This window comes from Theobroma cacao, chromosome 3, assembly GCF_000208745.1.
Source record: "Theobroma cacao cultivar B97-61/B2 chromosome 3, Criollo_cocoa_genome_V2, whole genome shotgun sequence".
In the NCBI taxonomy this organism is placed as follows: domain Eukaryota; kingdom Viridiplantae; phylum Streptophyta; class Magnoliopsida; order Malvales; family Malvaceae; genus Theobroma; species Theobroma cacao.
In genome coordinates, this window is record NC_030852.1 from 17,614,544 (window position 1) to 17,634,409 (window position 19,866).

The 19,866-nt window shown below is 33.7% G+C and overlaps 3 protein-coding genes across 5 annotated transcripts; 2 read left to right on the forward strand and 1 right to left on the reverse strand.

Annotated features, from left to right (window-relative positions):
- LOC18604629 (ABC transporter A family member 7) lies at positions 85–10,869 on the forward strand. Of its 2 annotated transcripts, XM_018118253.1 has the most exons (18): positions 87–378; positions 957–1,341; positions 1,454–1,533; positions 1,695–1,839; positions 2,769–2,888; positions 2,993–3,117; positions 4,320–4,478; positions 5,439–5,601; positions 5,680–5,805; positions 5,913–5,996; positions 6,772–7,133; positions 7,771–7,971; positions 8,286–8,395; positions 8,487–8,571; positions 8,895–9,023; positions 9,131–9,236; positions 9,446–9,534; positions 10,364–10,869. In XM_018118253.1, exons 1-18 carry the CDS (start codon positions 295–297, stop codon positions 10,661–10,663), a joined length of 2,853 nt encoding a protein of 950 aa, XP_017973742.1. In that variant the 5' UTR covers positions 87–294; the 3' UTR covers positions 10,664–10,869. The 2 variants fall into 2 exon arrangements, with proteins under 2 accessions (XP_017973741.1, XP_017973742.1); XM_018118252.1 differs by having other exon boundaries at positions 85–378; positions 5,439–5,805.
- Positions 14,346–16,040, forward strand: LOC18604630 (aldose 1-epimerase). Its single transcript, XM_018117191.1, has 5 exons — positions 14,346–14,583; positions 14,697–14,746; positions 14,871–14,994; positions 15,080–15,178; positions 15,285–16,040. The coding sequence occupies exons 1-5, from the start codon at positions 14,415–14,417 to the stop codon at positions 15,902–15,904; spliced, it is 1,062 nt and encodes a 353-aa protein (XP_017972680.1). The 5' UTR covers positions 14,346–14,414; the 3' UTR covers positions 15,905–16,040.
- LOC108661345 lies at positions 16,186–18,686 on the reverse strand. 2 transcript variants are annotated; one of them, XM_018117367.1, is made up of 3 exons: positions 18,591–18,686; positions 18,421–18,504; positions 16,186–16,707 (listed from the first exon to the last, which is right to left on the reverse strand). In XM_018117367.1, exons 2-3 carry the CDS (start codon positions 18,496–18,498, stop codon positions 16,258–16,260), a joined length of 528 nt encoding a protein of 175 aa, XP_017972856.1. In that variant the 5' UTR covers positions 18,499–18,504; positions 18,591–18,686; the 3' UTR covers positions 16,186–16,257. The 2 variants fall into 2 exon arrangements, with proteins under 2 accessions (XP_017972856.1, XP_017972855.1); XM_018117366.1 differs by lacking the exon at positions 18,591–18,686 and having other exon boundaries at positions 18,421–18,518.

The following is a 19,866-nucleotide window of genomic DNA, read 5'->3' on the forward strand; positions in this document are numbered from 1 at the left end:
TTTAAGAAATGGCGGGCAATTGTTATAATCCCGTAAAATGGGGACAATTCAGTAATTTAGTCCTAAGTCAGTGGTTCTTTGCTGAGCAGCCGGAAACGAAGGCCTATATGATGCCTTGCTGTGGCTTGAAGGCTTGAGCTCCTATTTATTCAAAGCACAGCAAAGGAGATTGTTCTCCCTTTTTGTAATAATTTTGAGACTTCTATTTCAATAAGACGAACACCAACAAAAGGAAAAAAGAGAAAAATAAAACTTCAATCTTGGCGGGAAAGCTTAACGTATTGTATTGTATCAATGGCGGATCATCATCCGACACTTGGTCCATCAAGTTTCTGGGCTCAGGCCAACGCTCTTCTCAGAAAGAACTTAACTTTCCAGGTGGGTCTCACTCAAGTTTTCTCCTTTTCGATTTATTTTTTAAAACATGTCTTGGTTTTGTTGTTGAGAAATGGAAGTTTCTTTTTCCTAATGGAACTTGGAAAATGAAAAGAAACAAATTCTGGGTCGGAGTAAATTTAATGCCATTCTTTTTTATTTTTATTTTTTCCGGGGTGTGCTTTTTATCTCTCGTTGGGATCGCTTTTTCATTTGTTGATTATGGGATGGTTTTATTTGGTGGGGTGATTACTGATTCCTTTTTCCTAATTATTTGTCAATGTTTCTTTATGGAATCAGATCACTAATTGATTATTTATGGTCACTGCTTCATTTGCCTATGCACTTTAGAACCTTTTTGGGCTAATACTTTCTCCTCTTCCTCTTTTCGTCTTCCTGTGTGTGTGTTTTATATGAACCCTTATGAGAATCATTAATACTGACATGCATTTACTATAAAGTTGAAAGTTTACTCTTTTAAGAGAGATGTAATTATCAAATAGGAATGAATTTCCAAAATTATACAATGGCTCTTGTTATTTATATATTTAGATAATTATATCGTCTGTTCTATTTTGCAGAAAAGGAACATGTGGACAAATATTCGGCTGATTTCCTTCCCACTTTTTTTCTGTATACTGTTTGTTTTGTTGCAAATATTGGTGGACAGTCAACTAAACAATGCGGATAATCGCTGTGGGTGTGCTTGTGTTGAAGCAAGTGGAAATGGTCAATGCCAGAGGAGAGAATGTGGGTTACAGTACTCAACAATGGATCAAGCATCGAGTTGTCCAATTCCTAACCCTCCAGGATGGCCTGCACTTTTACAAATTCCAGGGCCAAACTATCGTGCAGTGAGAACTGATTTATTTATATCTGCAGACCTGCCAAATGAGTCTTGCAGGAGCACGGGGTCTTGTCCTGCAACTACATTTTTCACAGGAAATAATCAATCGCTTGGAGAAAGTATGCGTCTTGCTTCTTCTCTTTCCCTGTATTTTCAGTTTCTTCAGCTTTATACTAAACTACTACAGTGGAAGATGTAAATCAGATAAAATTCTTCTGCTGATTTTGGCAGTTTTGACGGGGAGTATGTTCTCAACTTCTTTCAATACAAATTCCTCTGATCTTTTAGGCAGTTTGGCCACCAATGTCCTGGTAAGTTTTTCTCATCTTTTTTCTTCCTGTTCCACTTTCATATAATTGCTGATTTTTCTGTTTATGATTTTGGCAAGGACTTAGAATCTGAAATCATAATCTTGCTTCTCCTCTTTTGGTTTTATAATTTGTCTGCTACTTGGCTTCCCAAAATGTTTCAGGGTACAGAAACATATCCTGAGGGTTACAATTATATTGATCCTGCTTTTGCTTCGGCTCTTCCCATTTATAACATTCAAAGCCAGTGCTCATCGAACTCAACATCTTCTGTTCTCATCAATCAACCATCCATAACAAGGGAAATAGGTAACATGCTTTTTCTCAAGGAATCTTAACTTTCTCAAATTACATGCAGGTTGCTTTCTTGTTCTATGGATGAGATTGCATGAATGGACTAGTTGAATTGGAATAATGAAAAATTTCAAGAATATTGGGCATGGTCATGTAGAGAATCAAAAAAACCTAATGGAAAAAATTCTGGATGTGGGTATTTAAATGTCCCAAACTTTAAACATATATTGATTAAATGTACAGTATCTGATTCGAACCTACTGATTGAAATAGACATTATGCACATGAAGAAAGCCTAGTAGAAATTATCAATATGTAAGCTAATTACCTTCAATTACTCTCAGACATCCAATATCATCAACTTAATTGAAAGAGTTATAGGTCATTCTTATGTTAACTTTACGATTCTTTTATTTTCATATGGCTAGTGCACTTTTCATATTCTTTTCTTAATTTTACCAACTACAAATTTGTTACAGTGGTAGGCAGGTTCTAGACTCGTATGTTTGTGTCAAACATTTTGACTCCATTGCAGAGTAATTTAAATTATGCGGTTTATGAAAAACTCATTGACAGATGCTGTAATTTATACTACATTGTTGCTTTGAGGTTTCGTAGGTCAAACTCTGCCAGTTTAACTTCTTTTTGCCTGATTTATTATTTTCTTATTGATAGTCAGCAAACCTCAAGTTTATCCCAAACCAGAGTTTTTTTTCCAAATCTAATGTTTTAGAATGGCTCATTTATTTTAGAGATTCAATTTTTGGAATTTATCCATAAATATTACCTTGATTTACCATAAAATCTAATCGTTGATGGCTCTTCCATGTTCTACCATAAAATATTACCTTTTATTTAAAAGTAAACTACAATGTTACTTAAAATATTATTTCAGGAAGATTCTGAATCTTTTGCTTATCTCGTTAATTTTTCATTGACTATAGAGATAAGATGTGTACAAGGTTTATACCTATGGCGCAATAGTTCTTCTGAGGTGAATGCTGAGCTGTATAAAGGTTACCGAAAAGGGAACCTGGAAGAGAAGATAAATGAGTTTGTTGCAGGTTGGTCTAGCCAAAAATTCAAAAATTAATTGTATCATATCATCTAATTTACATAAAAGTACATATCGTAGTGAAAAATACTGACGTTTTTATCTTTTCCACAGCATATGATTTCTTGAACTCAGATGGCAATAATTTTAATGTGAGCGTCTGGTACAATTCTACCTATAGTAATTACTCAGCTGGCAGTCCAATGTCATTGCTGCGGATCCCCCGATCTGTAAATCTGGTATGTATTTTGAACTTGATGAAGTTAGCTTTCCTCCCTGTCATATTACTTTGTTATTACTAAGCTTACAGTGGGGAATTAATCTTAGAATCTCATGTATCTTTAAAATGGTTCTGAAAAAATGATTCTCTAGATTAGTAAAGAAAAGTGTTGGGGTAGGATTTTAGAGTTTTAATCTTGCTTACCTCAAAAATAGAAAATTGTATATTGAAGGAGTGATAGAAAAGATTTTAGGAGTTAGGATGAAGGCACCTATAAGAACCATTCTAAACCATCAATATCTTGGCAGAATCTTAATCCCATACATCATAACTTTCCATATTAAAATATACACGGAAGACTATACTCTTTGATATGTTTGTGGTTTGATTTCTCAAGCACACCAGAGATGGTATCTTTTTGTAATACTCTGTGCAGTCTTGGTAGATAAGATTGTTGCAATCTATTTACCAATATCACTTAGCAGGAAATGTTTAGCTGGATAAATTTGTTTTGACTAAGCAGTTAGGAAACTAGGAACTTTTATACAGATTCAATTGTGCTCCACATATGGCTCTTACCTGGACTAGGATTGAGAGATCAATAGTTCATAGTCGCTATTTTTAGTTGTTTTTCACTTTCTTGTTTCATTATTGTTTTGTTTTCTACAAAATTTGCATGCTTTCTTAATTGGATAGTAGAACATGTTCCACTCTATTTAGTAATTGTAGGTAATCATTCATCTTCTGGAGACAAGTGGCGGAAGGCATTCCCATGAGTTTCTATTGGAATATCTTCTAGCCATGATTATTTGGCACTTCTGATGCAGTTGTTAGAGAGCCTTCATCTTACCTGTTTTTGTGGCAAAACATGACAAATGTTTTTAGAAAGAAATATTTTAAATCATGTAATTCGCTTATGTTGGTTCTTTCCAGGCACTAATAGAATACTTATTTGTTATATTTGACTTTTTGAATTCTGTTATGCATTATACTTTATATTCTATATAAGGCACCTTGCATTCTGGTTTAATCAGTGCCTTGAAAGAATAGGGTTGCCTCAATGGTCCAAATATGATATACAATTTGCATTATAATTGGCTTCTCTTTATAAAATTTCTTGCTTATTTCTTGCAGCCTGTGTATTTGACAAATTTATCTATTAATTTGCTTATTGATCAAAAGCTTGTAGAGACTGATAATTTTCTATTGTCACATTTACAGGCATCCAATGCCTACCTTCAGTTTCTGCGAGGGCCTGGTACAAAAATGCTATTAGAGTTTGTCAAAGAAATGCCAAAACCTGAAACTGAACTCAGGATTGATTTGTCATCTCTTCTTGGAACACTCTTCTTTACTTGGGTTGTTTTACAACTATTCCCTGTAAGTATTTATTTCTTTTCATTGGTGTCGGTTCTTTAACTACAGTATAGTGTGTCCATCGTTGCAAATTTTCTAATATTATGACTTCTATAGCAAGTCGATCATCATTAAAATCATCACACATTCTTGGCATAATTATTTGATAGTAAAATTTTTGTAATCAAATTTAAATTCTAATTTGGGTAGAAGAATTGCTTTGAAATATCTTTGGATTAGTTCTTTGATTTACTTCTGAGTCATCCTATGAATTCACTGGTTATAGCAGTTATTAACAAGGCACAATATGCATAGATCTGCAATTCTAAGCAATAATTGGAATACAAAAATGCAGTAAGATTATGTTCTGTTTCTAAGATTAAAAAATTGCAGTTCTTTTGTAATATATTTGGATCAGTTATTTTGTTGACTTCTGAGTCATACCATAAATTCACTGGTTATAGTAGTTATGAACATGCACAATATGCAGACATCTGCAATTCTAGGCAATAATTTATAAGACAAATATGCAGTAAGGTTATATTCTGTTTCTAGACAGAAGGGCCAAGAGAATATTTAGTTAGTGTTGCTTTATAAACAGAATATATAATGGGCTTTCTTTGCAAATTGACATGGAGTACTATAGTCAGTGCTCCACTTTTCTTCGTGGGAAGGCATACACTAAGTGAGAAAATCTAATCAGGCAGTTCTTTATGCAAGATTCCTTCCTGTTTACCTCTCCTCTATACTAAGACTTTTGGATAACAGGTCTATGTTTTATTCATGGACTTTCAGCATTGCCTCATAAACTTAAGAGCAAACTTTATTTGAGAAGTGTAAACATAGTGCCAAATTTGATCTAGAAAGGTCTATAGTAGCAATTTTCCTCTCTTGAGGTTGGTTATGATCTCTTTTGGTTAATATTTTGATGGTTTTATAGTATATTGTGTTATTTATGTCTCAACATTTTGGTTTTCAATGTAGGTGGTGTTGACTTCACTAGTATATGAGAAACAACAGAAACTACGAGTCATGATGAAAATGCACGGGCTTGGTGATGGACCTTATTGGATGATAACTTATGCTTATTTTCTTGTCATCTCTTTGCTGTACATGCTATGTTTTGTGATATTTGGCTCACTCATAGGTACTAATCTTGTCATTGAACTCCTCTTTAATTATCTATACTTCAAGTTGCTCTTTAATTTGTTTGACTTTTTTCCAGGGTTGAAATTCTTCACACTCAACGATTATAGTATCCAGTTTGTATTTTACTTCATCTACATAAACCTGCAAATTTCCATGGCCTTCCTTGTAGCTGCAATGTTTTCAAATGTTAAGACTGCTTCAGGTTTGTCTTAGCTCTCTGATTTACTTGAGCTAGTTGGCAAACCTCTACTCTGTTTTAAAGGTTAGTTAACTGACTTATTTCTCATGACTGCTTGTCAATGATTACAGTAATTGGATACATAGTTGTCTTTGGAACGGGACTTTTAGGTGGCTTTCTCTTCCAGTCCTTCATTGAAGATGAGTCATTCCCAAGTAAGTTTAAGAAATTATAAAAAATGAAATTGTTATGTTTGCAAGCTTTGTCATTCTCTGTTTAGACCACAGGAACTATTTGTCAAAGGAAACTAAGTATTTTTATTAGATGACTTTTTAAAGAAGCTAATGTTTTGCAGCCAGAGGAAAAACTACTTTTAGCACTTAATTTTGTACCCGGAAAATTTTTGGGAAAGGAGATGGCAGTAGGAAAGAAAAAATACAATGGCAGACCCAGTTCCTTTGACATCAATACTGCTCATTGATGCATCCTCATATGAGTAGACACCATTGTGGACTTACTGAATTTGGGAAGTAGTGATTATTAGTGAGGAATCAAGAAATGAATTCAACCCGGGGGCCCAGGTTACTCATAAATTAGGCTTCTATAAACTTAGAAGAGTTGGAATGCATTTTAGAAATTTTATCATTGTTTTCATTTAACTAAGATTCGAAGAGGTTATTCACTTATAGATTACTTGTAGTTGTCATATAGTTGAACTGAATGTGGAAAAATAGGCAGGTTTGGTGTGGGTTGAAATCCTTGTTTCTCAAAATAAAGGCTCCTTTGTTGGGGGTAATCTTGTTTTATTTATTTTTAATTCTATCTGATGAAAGGGTGTAAAAATATAGTCACCTGCTTAATCTAGTGCATGGTTTAGTCGTAGTTGATAAGCTGGTATTGCTTTTGATCATCAGTTGGTCTCTCAACTTCTGTCATCTTCACTTGTACCTTCACCCTACTTACTGCAAGACTCATTTTTATTTGTTGTAGGAGGCTGGATTATCACAATGGAGTTATATCCTGGATTCTCTTTGTATCGTGGATTATATGAGTTTGGACAATATTCTTTCAGGGGAAATTATATGGGGACAGATGGGATGCGGTGGGGGGATTTGAGTGACAGCACAAATGGGATGAGGGAGGTTTTGATTATCACTTTTATAGAGTGGTTGGTGGTGCTTTTTGTTGCTTATTATGTAGATCAGGTTTCATCTTCAGGTGCTGGGAAGAGTCCTCTATTTTTCTTGCAAAACTTCCGGAGAAAGCCTCCATCATCTTTTCGGAGGCCTAGTTTGCAAAGGCTGGGATCAAAAGTTTTTGTTCAGATGGACAAACCTGATGTTAATCAGGAGGTAACATCTTCTTTTTCTTTGGTTTTTTTGAATGCATATTCTTATTTAAGGATAGATTTTTTTGAAGGGGTTAGTGATCACTAATCACTTAATTGATGGATAGTCTGCCAAAAGACTGGTTTTTCACACACTAGCAGAGAGGGATTTATTTTATGCTATTAACATTATTATTTCTTATGTTAGAAAAGAAAACAGTTTGACCATCCACATCTTTCAGAGGAAGTTGTAATTTTTTATTTTTTCGCTATTTTCATTAACCTCCACTTGTAACTGTTTATGCTTCTTTAATTAGTTAATATAATGTGCTAGAAAGGATGGCTATACTGTTGGACTTTTATGCCTTTATGTAGTAGAAAATGTCTACCTGACGCTTTGGGTTCCACCTCTTGTAATTATCATGAAGCTAGTGTTAGTAATTTTCTCCAGATGTGCTTACTAAGAGTGTCATTCTACTTTTTATGTTTTTATCTAATCTGATGTCGGTTCATCTCAAAATAAAACTTTTTCATTTTGCATTCATTAAGCATTGTGCAGCTGTAGCTTAGTATTTGTGTTTCAAAGTGTTATGTGTTTAGGTCAATGTGATATGATTCATTCACTTGCATGAAGAGTTTTTTTTTTTTTTTGTTTTTGCCAGAGGGAGAAGGTGGAGCAGTTGCTACTTGAACCAAGCACTAGTCATCCCATCATTTGTGACAACCTCAAAAAGATATATCCAGCAAGGGATGGAAATCCTGAGAAATTTGCAGTAAGAGGATTGTCTCTTGCTTTGCCTAGAGGGGAGTGCTTTGGCATGCTGGGACCCAATGGCGCTGGCAAGACTTCTTTAATCAATATGGTAGTGTATGATTAGTTTATTTTTAAAAAAATAGAACTTTTATGCTTTCAAAATAGCCCTTTTATGCACACATCTGACTGCAGGCTCACATGCTTGTTCTGTAATATGAGGGGCTGAAAATGAAATCCTCTGTGTTAGGATCTACTTTCTTTTCCCAAAAGTAATTTTAGCCAAAAATTTTCTATATAGGGATTAGTGCTATCTAAGATGATAGTGATATTTACTTGGTCTTACACCTGCCTGTATCTTTTAAAGCTAGAACCTAATTTAGCTGGTACCTTCTTTGCAATATTTAAGTGTTATTCTGTTGTCAGATGATTGGGCTCACAAAACCAACCTCGGGGACGGCATATGTTCAGGGTCTGGATATACGGACTTATATGGATACAATCTATACAAGCATGGGTGTTTGCCCGCAGCATGAGTAGGATATAACACTTCCTTTTGCCAAGAAACAAATTATTTTCCCTTGAAAGGATTAAATTTCTTATTTTGTTTTATTATTTGTAAATCAGCCTGCTCTGGGAAACCCTAACAGGGAGGGAGCACTTGCTATTTTATGGCAGATTGAAGAACCTCAGAGGTTCTGCGTTGAATCAAGTAAGTCAAAATTATCTATATTTTGAGCTTGTCATGAATTTTACTTAGAGAATTTGACGTTCATGGGTTAATTTTAACTGTAAACTCTAGATACTCTTCTATTAGAACTTCATATGACATTTTCCAATATTTAATTAAAAGTGTCAAGTGTGGACCTTGTTAAATTTGAATCTAGCTAGCCATTTGTTTGGACTGAAATTTGATTGCACAGCTGAAGTTTGTCCAGGACAGAAAGCTAGGTTGATGTGGGCCAATGTAGTTGTAATGGCATCATCACATAAAAGTTATAAGTCTTTTTCTTCATTCCATTGTTTTTGCTTCAGGCAGTGGAAGAATCTCTTAAGAGTGTCAACCTATTTCATGGAGGGGTTGCTGACAAACAAGCTGGGAAATATAGTGGAGGTATGAAGAGGAGGCTCAGTGTTGCCATTTCCCTAATTGGGGATCCCAAGGTAAGAGTCAAAAATTGACTTGTGTTCTCTCCACTTTTCTATGTGAGACCTTAATAAACATCTATCCTCAGTGCTGTTCATAGCTTAATCATTTGAGATTTTGCAAGGTTGTCTATATGGATGAACCCAGTACCGGATTAGATCCAGCTTCGAGAAACAGCTTGTGGAGTGTTGTGAAACGTGCAAAAAAAGACAGGGCAATTATTCTCACCAGTATCGCTCTCTCTCTCTCTCTCTCTCTGCCTAATTGAATCAATGTCCCTAGACTCAGGATTATAGATATAAACCTATTCTGCATGCTTCGCTCTCCTTTTTGCACTTTTACATAAAAAGAAGAAAATGGTGTTTGTAACATTTCTGTTAATGGTAGGTGAGAACTTTTTTCCCTTTTATACCAACAAATATTATCTGAATGATTGCAGCGCATTCAATGGAAGAGGCAGAGGTGTTATGTGATCGATTAGGGATTTTTGTAGATGGCAGCTTGCAGTGCATAGGAAATCCTAAAGAGGTAATTTACTATCTTCTCACGTTCATGAATTTGTGTTCTAGTTATATGCTACAGTAGATTCATTTGCATCTTTTGCATGGTGGTTCTCACAGACCCTGTTGGTAGATTAGAGTTTGTGAATCGAACTCTTCTCTGGGGGATTCTATTCTCTATTATCATCAAGATATCTATGTACCATCTTTTTATTAATAATAATAATAATAATAATAAATTCATCTGGGAGGAAAGGTGCAAAACCATTTTTTTTAAGGGCATACTTGATTGCATGTCTATGGGAAGTAAAAAATATGTGGGCTAACTGTATTACAGAAAAAGGAGGGGAGGGGGGGCTACTTTGTGCTCTATGCTGTTAAAACATGCACAATAGTCCTTCACCTTTGAAATCAGCCTCTCTCCTAATTGACTGTAATATTTCAAGTCATCTTCTTTAGCTGTTTCAAGTGAGAAACCTTGTTAAGTAGTAACTGCAATAAATTGTTTTTACTCAACTCCTCCTCCAAACTTTTCCATCTTAATTAATGAGGAACCCATACATTCGTATAATTTCATTCTAAATTATTAAGCCACTTTATTTAAATTTCATGAAAATAGCAAAGTGAGGAAAGATTGCAATCAAAACAGCTTCTTTTGTACCTTATTCTCCTTGTCAGATGTGTGCCAAACATCCAAGTCTTTCCCTATGAAATTTATTCTTATTCCCATTTTTTTGAATGATTTTTCAATCAAATTTATTCTTAATATTATACTTTTTCAAGTCAGAAGGGTATGCTACTCAATGATGGGTGCAAATTGTTTTTACACTAAGCTTGTTGTTCATATGGTATGACAGCTAAAGGCTAGATATGGAGGATCTTATGTATTTACCATGACAACATCCGCGAATCATGAGGAAGAAGTCGAGAACATGGTACGACACCTCTCGCCAAGTGCTAACAAGATATACCAAATATCGGGAACGCAGAAGTTTGAGCTGCCCAAGCAAGAGGTAAGAATTGCGGATGTATTCCAAGCAGTTGAGAATGCAAAGAGCAGGTTCACAGTGTTCGCATGGGGTTTGGCTGACACCACTCTTGAGGATGTCTTCATCAAGGTTGCTCGTGGGGCGCAGGCAGTCAATATATTATCATGATTCTCAGATATCTTCCTCTTATATATAAATAAATAAATAACTTTTATGTATGTAAATCAGTCAGTTTTGCATTTTAATAGCATTAATTACTTGTGCAAATAGTATGTAGTTCATATTGTTTTATACAGGTAGTTTTAGCAACTATTTTGTTGCTGCTATTCATTTTTCCCTCCCTTTCATAGTAATACTAGTGTATTTCTCACTTATATTTCTTCTCTTCTTTCTATAAATAAGTGTCAATACCAAAAATGTTAAAATGTGATTGATCTCTTCTTTCTTATCAATTTATCAACATATATATATATATATATATATATATTATATTATATTTGTTCAATTAATAGAATGTTTTATTATTATAATCGAACTTTTTTTTAATATCATTGCCAGCTAGCATCAATGCATTGTGGTTATCAACCAAGTTAATTTCTTTCTACCGTTTAATTTTTAATTATCATTTTTTAAATAGTTAAGCAACAATAATAGCAGGCTAACAAATTGGATGTAAGGAGGGTAGGTCGTCAACAATTTTAGCCTTTAATTTAATATTCTACAAATTTATTAATTTAATATAAACCATCTTAAAAACTAGAATTTTGACCAAACTAAATAGATGGAGAGATTCTTCATATATTATATCAGTTGAAGTTGCAATTAATTAATTAAAAGTCTATTTGGTATCGCTTCCTATTTTCTGTTTTCAAAAAACAATTTTATGTTTTGTTGCCAAAACTTTGAACGCATAAAACATGGTTGGTAAAAGTAACGAAGTTGCATGTTGAAAAGAAAAACTAAACATTGTTGCAACCATATAATTCAATAAACAAAATAAAATTATAAGAACTGAATAAAAAGAACAAATAAACAATATATTTAATATATAAAATGGTAAATAAATTATAATTACTATTATTTATATAATATTTAATATGATCCAACAATAATAGTAGATATTATTGTTAACAATATATAAGATTAGGGGTGAGTAAAATCATATTGAACCGAAATGAATTCGATTTTTTCGATTTGGTTAGAACCATTTTTTCGAAATGAAAGCTGTTGCCAAGTCTTCAGATTCGCATATTTGGAGAGGGATATTGAAAGCCGGAGCTGTCTTAGTGAAGGGGATAGGAAAACATATTATGAATGGAATGGAAAGTCCACTTATTTTTGGACAGATTTGTGGCTACCGTGTGGTCTTTTGATAAACTTTGCAAGCTCAGATATTTTAGAAATAGAAGCACCGTTGCCAGTAGCTAGCTTTTGCAATGAGGTTGGAGAATGGCATTTAGAACTACTTCTGCATGTTTTGCCTCAAAACATAGCTCTTATGGTAGCTGCGGTTTTATATTGATTGCTCCAGTTCAGAGCAAGATTCAGTTTACTGGACCCTTACAAGCAATGGTGATTTTTCTATCAAGTCTGCTTATGAGATACAATTTGATGCTGCTGCGCCCGATGCTCGTTATTAGAAAAAGATACGGCGACTTAAATCGTCTAGCAGGGTGAGACTTTTTATTTGGAGAATTCTTCATAACTCATTACCGACTTTGACTTGGTTGGTAGAAAGAAAGCTGCATTCATCAGCAGTTTGCTTATGTTGTGGTTTGGCTAGTGAAATTCTGATTCATGCTTTGTGAGAGTGTAAAAAATCCAAAGAATTATAGCTTCAGTTCAATCCAGGTCTGTCCAATGATTTTTTTTTTTTATGGAACTAAATATTCAACAATGGGTATTAAAAAATGTCAAGTTCTTTGAGGACTGATTTTTTACCATGGAGCTCAATTTTCATTCACTCTGTGTGGTATATTTGGCAGTGGCGAAATTCTCTTCTGTTCGACAATTCTTTTATTTGGCCTTCAAATGCCTTTATTTGGTCAAGGGCTAAGGAGGCTTGGGATGTTCTATCTTATGATACTTTTAGTCTGAAGCATGAGAAGTTGATTCGCTGGGACAAGCCAAAGAGCTCTTTTGTCAAACTTAATGTAGATGGTAGTGCTAAAGGCCAACCAGGAGTTACAGCCCCTAGAGGAGTTATTAGCGATGAAGATGGAGTAAGGCTAGCTGGTTTTGCGCATAACATTGGTTTTTCTTTTTCACTTACAGCAGAAAATATGGGCTTTGTTTCAGGGGTTGAAGTTATGTTGGAGTATGGGTTTTAGAAGAATACAAGTTGAGTCAGACTCTCTGCTTGTGTTACAAAATATGCAAGGCTGTATTTCTTCAATTGATCTAAATTTTCATCTGCTTAAAGGTATTAAGGAGATATCGCACACGCATTGGGATTGTTCCTTATCTCATATTCATTATGAAACTAATCAGTGTACCGATTAGATGATTACAAATCATGAACACTTGCTTTTAGGATTACATTTGTTTGAATTATCTCTTAGTGGGATTTCACCTTTTTTATTTGCTGATGTATTAGGTATTGCATAGCCTAGAATGATGTGATAAGTTGTTTCTTTATTTGCAATATAAAAAAAATATACGTTACTTTTTTAACATCAACACTTTAAATTTTTTGTCAAAATTCTTCATAGCTAGTTTGAGAGGATACAAATTATTTAAAAATCTTTTTATAAAAAAATTAAATATTTCTTTTAATATGAGTTTATTTGGTATGACTTTTTACATTTATTCTTATATATTTACATCAAGATTTTGAACATGTTAATTTTAATTATAGGAATTTTTATCCTTATTCTTATACATTAACCTTAAAATTCAAAAATATTAATTATTTAATTATTATGTACACGGCAAAAGCTACAGTAAAGTCGATCTTAGGTAAGGTTAAGTCAAGTTTAAATTTAAATCAATGGTTAAAATTAATTATTAAATATTTGATGGTCTTAATTTAATGACTTTACAATAATGTATACATAGAAGTATCATATAGAGGTTTGTGAGGAAGAGATTTTAGAGGCAAAAACCAATAAATATGAGGCATTGATATGTAAAACTTGTTATTCAATTAAACATTTAAAAAGTAAATAAAAACAATGAAATGATCTCCCAACAGAAAACTCCCTCTTGTTGTGATTCCGTATCTCTTTTCAATGATACAGCGATATTTTATCACAGGCTTCAGTTGGAGTGGTTCCCTGTGTAATGGTTTCTCTCCAATATAAACCATTCCCTGCATACAGGTATGCTTTCATTGCATTGAATATTTTATCCTTTCATAAAGCAATACAGCTTAGGAAAATTGTTAGGCAACATAAATCTGAGCTTGTGAACCTCCTTTTACCATATTTCTTTGACGTTGATAATATATTTTACTTGCATTTAGAAAAAAAAAACAGAATAGAAAAAGAGAATCCCAACACGAGTAAGAGAAGAGAGGCAGATGACTAGGCATCGGGTATATTTGTTTTACTATATATATATATATATATATATGTTAAAGAAACCTTGTTCAAGAAAGTTGGATATCCGCTGTAACCAAATATCTATTTTTTTCTTCAAATAAAGACTGAATTCAATGCAAGGAGTCCGTCAAAAGATTGAGTTAAAACAGAATAATGATTCTTCACAATCTACAGATTCCACTGAATGTTTACTTTTTCATAAACAAATATAGAGAGTATCTTCCTTTTAAACTCTACTCCTCCTTATCTTATCTGCACTATTTTATCCTTATCTACTGTTTATCCACTTTAAATATTTAAACCAACCCCTATCTTGCTTATTTCTGTACTCTGTTACATGTTACTTTGATGATTAATTTGAGTTGATTGATCAAACCATGGCCAAGATATATGTCCTCCCTGCTTTTCTTGTGCTTGCTTTGTTGTGTGTGTGTGAAGCACAATATGAAGAAATTGGTGTGTATGAACTGAAGAAGGGAGATTTCTTTGCTAACTTCACCAACTATGGTGCTGTTATGCTTTCTCTTGTTCTCCCGGATAAAACAGGTATGTTGCCACCCGAGTGCCTTTACTGACATTATTCTGTCCTTTTAAAAGATTTCAGAAAGAGGTACATACATATGTACGTATAACCATTAATTCTTTTTTTCTTTTATCAGGGAAATTGGATGATATCGTTCTTGGATATGACTCAGTAGAGGATTACAAGGTAGTATTCATTCTTCTTCCTGTTTTGTATTTGCCTTTATTTTCATTCGTTGGACTTGTCAATATCAACAATACTTGAATCCCTTTTGGTCATCATATATGATGAGATTTTGAGTTTATTGCAGAATGATACAACTTACTTTGGAGCCATTGTCGGGCGTGTAGCTAACAGAATTAAAGGGGCTGAATTTACCATAAATGGTGTATCTTATAAACTAGTAGCTAATGAAGGCAACAATACACTTCATGGTAGGGCTTATGATATCTGGCTAATCAAGTTGCAATTCTCGCAATCCTTCAATAAATTTGTTAAGCTTTCCATTTTTAATCTCAGGTGGCAGCAAAGGATTTGCAGACGTTATCTGGCATGTAAGAAATTACAAACAAGATAGCCATGTAACATTTACTTACTATAGTTTTGATGGCGAACAAGGTATGCATACATACACCATTTTTAATTAAATTAAATTAATCTTATAGTAACTTGAAAATTTAAGTTATTCTTGCTAACACTAGGAATATTTCTCTTAATTTTGCAGGCTTTCCCGGCAATCTTCAAGTGTCAGTGACATATATGATCATAGGTACGAACAAGCTAGGCGTGAAAATGGAGGCCAAGCCTTTGAACAAGGCCACCCCAGTGAATTTAGCCCTACACACCTATTGGAACCTTGGTGGCCACAGCAGTGGGGACATCCTGTCACACACTCTCCAGCTCTTTGGCTCTAGTATCACCCCAGTTGATGATGAGCTGATTCCAACAGGCAAAATCGATCCTGTTCAAGGAACCCCCTATGATTTTCTCCAACCCCACGAGATTGGCAGCATGTTGGACCAGTTGCCTCATGGATACGATGTAAACTATGTGCTAGACAAATCCAGTCCTCAACACCTGAGGAAGGTGGCAGTGGTGCATGAAAGCAAGTCCGGTAGAAAAATGGAGCTCTGGACTAACAAGCCTGGGGTGCAGGTTTATACAAGTAACATGTTGAAGAGTGAGAAGGGCAAAGATGGATTTGTTTATTCAACTTATGCAGGACTTTGCTTGGAGACTCAAGGCTTCCCTGATTCAGTGAATCACCCTAATTTTCCTTCTCAGATTGTAAATCCTGGAGAAACTTACAAGCACTTTATGGTTTTCAGGTTCACTGCAAATTAGGCCGTTATAGTATGTCCGTCAAAGTAGAAGTTGGAGCAAGCTTTCTTTTCTTTTCTTTTTGGAATTTTCTTTTTGCAACTTCACTTGATTCATAATATGCCCAATTTTATCAATGAAGATTCAGATTATTCTTTTACTTTGCTTTGGTTTGTAAGGATATGAATTAAGGCTTTAATTGTGCATGTTGACTTATTGAGTCCAAGTCAAAAATTTTTAAACTGTATTAATTAATGGTTTATCACAACTAAATGCAGTTAAGAAGTGGATTGGTATCTGGAATTTCAATTCAAATCCCAATTAGGGTCATATTAGAATTCTATTGTTTAAAGAATTAGTTTGTGTGTAAGCTATTTTTATGGATAACAGTTCTTTGTAAAAAGGAATTCTATATCAATAATTCTTGGTAAAAATGAATGCACATCGAAGGATTCTGCAGAAGCCTCGTGCTCAGAAAGTAGTGCTTCCTCTTCCATTAGTTTTACAGGACAAAGAGTCACAACAAAAGGTATGTTCTTGCGGTTCTTGTTATGTACCTCGTTCGCTGCCGACCGTGCACATTCTATGATCTTTTGCGTTACCGTTGCAAGAAGGCTAAAGGGTACATGCATCTGCGAAAGCTTGCTAGATATAGCTGACCAGGAAGTTCTGGACTGCATCAACTGGCCCTGTGGCACCAAAAGCTGTTGCATAATGGTTGGTTCATGAGAAACAATGTTAGCAAAGATTTCAATAGAAAACACAGGGAAGGGTGAGGAATCTTCCAGTTGCATCAGATGATCATGTTCACCATCTTCGGCCTCAATCTGCCATGCCACACATTGATAGTAAGACATTGTCTTTTGTAGAAAAATAAAAAAGCTTATGAAATAGAGGAGACTTGACCAAAGAAAACCCAGATAAATAAATATATATATGTTGGGTGGGTGACTTGACGCTTACTTACCTAAAGCTATGAAGAGTCGGTGTATGTTTCCTTAATGGAACTTAATGTGTAAGATTTGCAATTCAACCAACATCGTAGGGAAAGAGCGAGGCTTTAATGATTTTGGTCTTGATTGAATGCTGGGTGGGTGCTGATTATTTATGTGTGTTCAGCAAAGTAGATATTCCACAACAAACATTAGGAAAGAAGTGACTTGGAAGCTAAAAAATACTTCGTTAGGACAGTTGAGCTTTCTAATTGTAACTTATTTTCTTGCGTTAAGGATTGAAGAAGAGGACAACATTCCTAATATTATTAGTTGGAATACAAACAAATTGTTTTAAACACGCCTTGATCCAACACCAAGATTTTCTATTTTCTTTAACATTATATTATTGTCACCTCATTATCCTTATTATTAATTTTTTTCATTTGATTTGCCATTATTCTATGTTTTTGAACAAGTTAGAATTTTCTTAACGATCAAATTAAACTAAACTAAACTAAACCAAATTACCTTGACCCAATTTTAACTATATACATATATTTCTTTATTTGAGTTAAATTTGAATTTTCTTTTCTAATAAAAACAAAAAAAAAGCAAAATTTATCCAAGAGCCAAATACAATAAAAATAATAAAAAAGAGCATTATTATTTCAATTTGATCATATTATTTTCAAAAATAAAATACTACACATACTAACGTACACATAAAACAATTTTTCTTCTAACCACCAATAAATGCAAAGCTAAAATTCATATATATTAATTTCTTTCATTTGTCAAATGAGTTTAAATATTAAGAAAAACGTAATATTTGATGCATTGACAATATATAGTTCTTATACACTATCAACTCATCAACTGCTGTCATCTAATTAATGAGGTAAAACTAAAAATTTTTAAGAACTTAAACTTAAATACTAAAAATTTTTTAATATGTTAAGTAAAAAAAAATTTAATTTTTTTACCTCATTAAAAGTCTATTCTTTTTTATCCTACTCTAACTCCATTATCTTCTTTTTCGCTTCTTCTTCTTCTTCTTCTTCCATTAAAGTTAAGTTTGACAAAATTATCCAACTTCAAGAGATTTCAAGATAATTTTTACTTGTACTCACAAATTATTTCTTTTTATATGAAAATATTTCTATTTTTTTATTGTATTAAATACTCTTTTATCTTTTGACTTGTATCCATACAAATCTTTAATTATAATAGAAAATTTAAAACTTTTGATTTGATTTATTACAAGATCATGTTATCAAGTCATAACTTTTGATTTAATTTGATTTATCACATAATCATGTTATCACATCATGTCATATAACATATAGATAAAAAAATACTAATTAGCGTTAAAACTGACCGTTATTAATTTTTCTCTAAAGTTAAGAACTTATGTGTGGATATAAATACAAAAATAAGGTCTTTTTAAATAAAATAAAAACATAAAAAAATTTACATAAATAAAATAATATAAGGTTTTTTTTAATATTTAAGTCTTTGTAAAGTAGATTGTGATAGGCACACATCATTTCAGAAAAAGAATCCATCCAGATTTCAGGGTCGACTACTTTGCTGCCCGAAGCTTACCTCACTTTTGGCTTTAGGCATCGGTTTATCGTTATTTTTGTTTGCACTGATTCCCATATATAATGTTGCAGTTCGCATGCAGTACTGTCATTTTGAAAATGTAATCAGGAGAAGAAGATACAGAGATTGCCTGTCCAAAACAATGGTTCTCAAAACAGGACATAACTCACCGTAGACAGCAAGACAAGAAACCATCCCTCATGCCAAAATTTCTATCATTAACACGTACACAAATGATTGGATCACGTGTACTACAAACCGGTTGCATTTTGATGAATCCATGGAAAATGTTAACAATAGCACATTGTAAACCCATAAGTTCAATGAGCAGAGTGAGTTGTGGCAGTTGTCTTCTTGAAATCAATTTTGTCAACTTTAACCTCTCCGTCTATGAGTTCATAGACATAGACCACGACACGTAGCCCATCAATATCCATGAGGACAAAGCTAGGGTTCACATCATAAGTGATGCTGCTGTATGCACCTGTAGCAGACCCTGGGTTTATAACAACTCCTCCTTCATGTTTGTAAGCAGTGAACTGGTGGGTGTGCCCTGTCACAAGTATGTCGACATCCAGCTGCCTCTGTAGCATGGCTAGTGAGTCTAGGTCACCCCATGGAATAACCTTAAAGCATCAAGTCACAATAAGACTGATTAGTGTTGGCTGAAACACACAGATGAAGTAATAAATTCAGATATATTTCACAGCAGCAGGAGATGCATGGTTCATTATAATCTACATCTCTAGCAAACTAATTACTGATTTAAAATGCATAAAAACATTTAAAAGCCCTTCGAGATATTGTCTGATACCAAGAGATTCTTTTCTGTTCAAAGTGACAGAAGTATCATACCTGATGACCATGGCATAATCCCAACTTGAATTGCCCAATAGTTAGTGTTTTGGTCTCGGGACATCTTGTTTCTTCATCATATTCACCTCTTGTAATATGCAAGTCAGGACAAAGAGACTTCAGGTAATCTTGAACTTCCTGAAATAATAGTCCGAATTTGCTGAGCCAGTGGAAATTTAACAAGAAAAATGAAAAAGATACAAAAGTGAAATGTTAGAAATTTACAATTTCTATGGGGTGGTTCCCAAAGCAAGAAAAATGACAAACAGAAGTCACATTACATCCTTCTTTTTCTTTCCCTCTAATTTCCAATTTGGCTTATAAAGCTAAAAAATCAACTTATTCAAATTCTTCACAGACTATTCAAATAAGTTATTAACTTTTTATTAATTTCTAAGTTTAAACCGTATATCAACTTCAGTCCTACTTTAACCTTTAAATAGTAGAGAAAAGGCCACAGGAAAGTCAATGACTACTCATATGCATTTGACACCAAAGATGAAAGGAGAAGAGAGTATTATTGTTAGCAGTGAAAAAAGAGGTAGGTAAGAAATGCTAAAAACTACATATGGCAGGCAAGGCAGTACAGGA

Excerpts from the sequence above, each read along its gene's own strand:
- LOC18604629 (XM_018118252.1), top strand. The coding sequence starts at position 295 with ATGGCGGATCATCATCCGACACTTGGTCCATCAAGTTTCTGGGCTCAG. Across the intron at positions 8,396-8,486 it reads GGTGTTTGCCCGCAGCATGA|CCTGCTCTGGGAAACCCTAA; the intron begins GTAGGATATAAC and ends TTTGTAAATCAG. Across the intron at positions 9,024-9,130 it reads CCCTAATTGGGGATCCCAAG|GTTGTCTATATGGATGAACC; the intron begins GTAAGAGTCAAA and ends AGATTTTGCAAG.
- LOC18604630 (XM_018117191.1), top strand. The coding sequence starts at position 14,415 with ATGGCCAAGATATATGTCCTCCCTGCTTTTCTTGTGCTTGCTTTGTTG. Across the intron at positions 14,747-14,870 it reads ACTCAGTAGAGGATTACAAG|AATGATACAACTTACTTTGG; the intron begins GTAGTATTCATT and ends AGTTTATTGCAG. Across the intron at positions 14,995-15,079 it reads AGGCAACAATACACTTCATG|GTGGCAGCAAAGGATTTGCA; the intron begins GTAGGGCTTATG and ends TTTTAATCTCAG.
- LOC108661345 (XM_018117367.1), bottom strand. The coding sequence starts at position 18,498 with ATGCGAACTGCAACATTATATATGGGAATCAGTGCAAACAAAAATAAC. Across the intron at positions 16,708-18,420 it reads TGCCTAAAGCCAAAAGTGAG|ATTGAGGCCGAAGATGGTGA; the intron begins GTAAGCTTCGGG and ends GTGGCATGGCAG.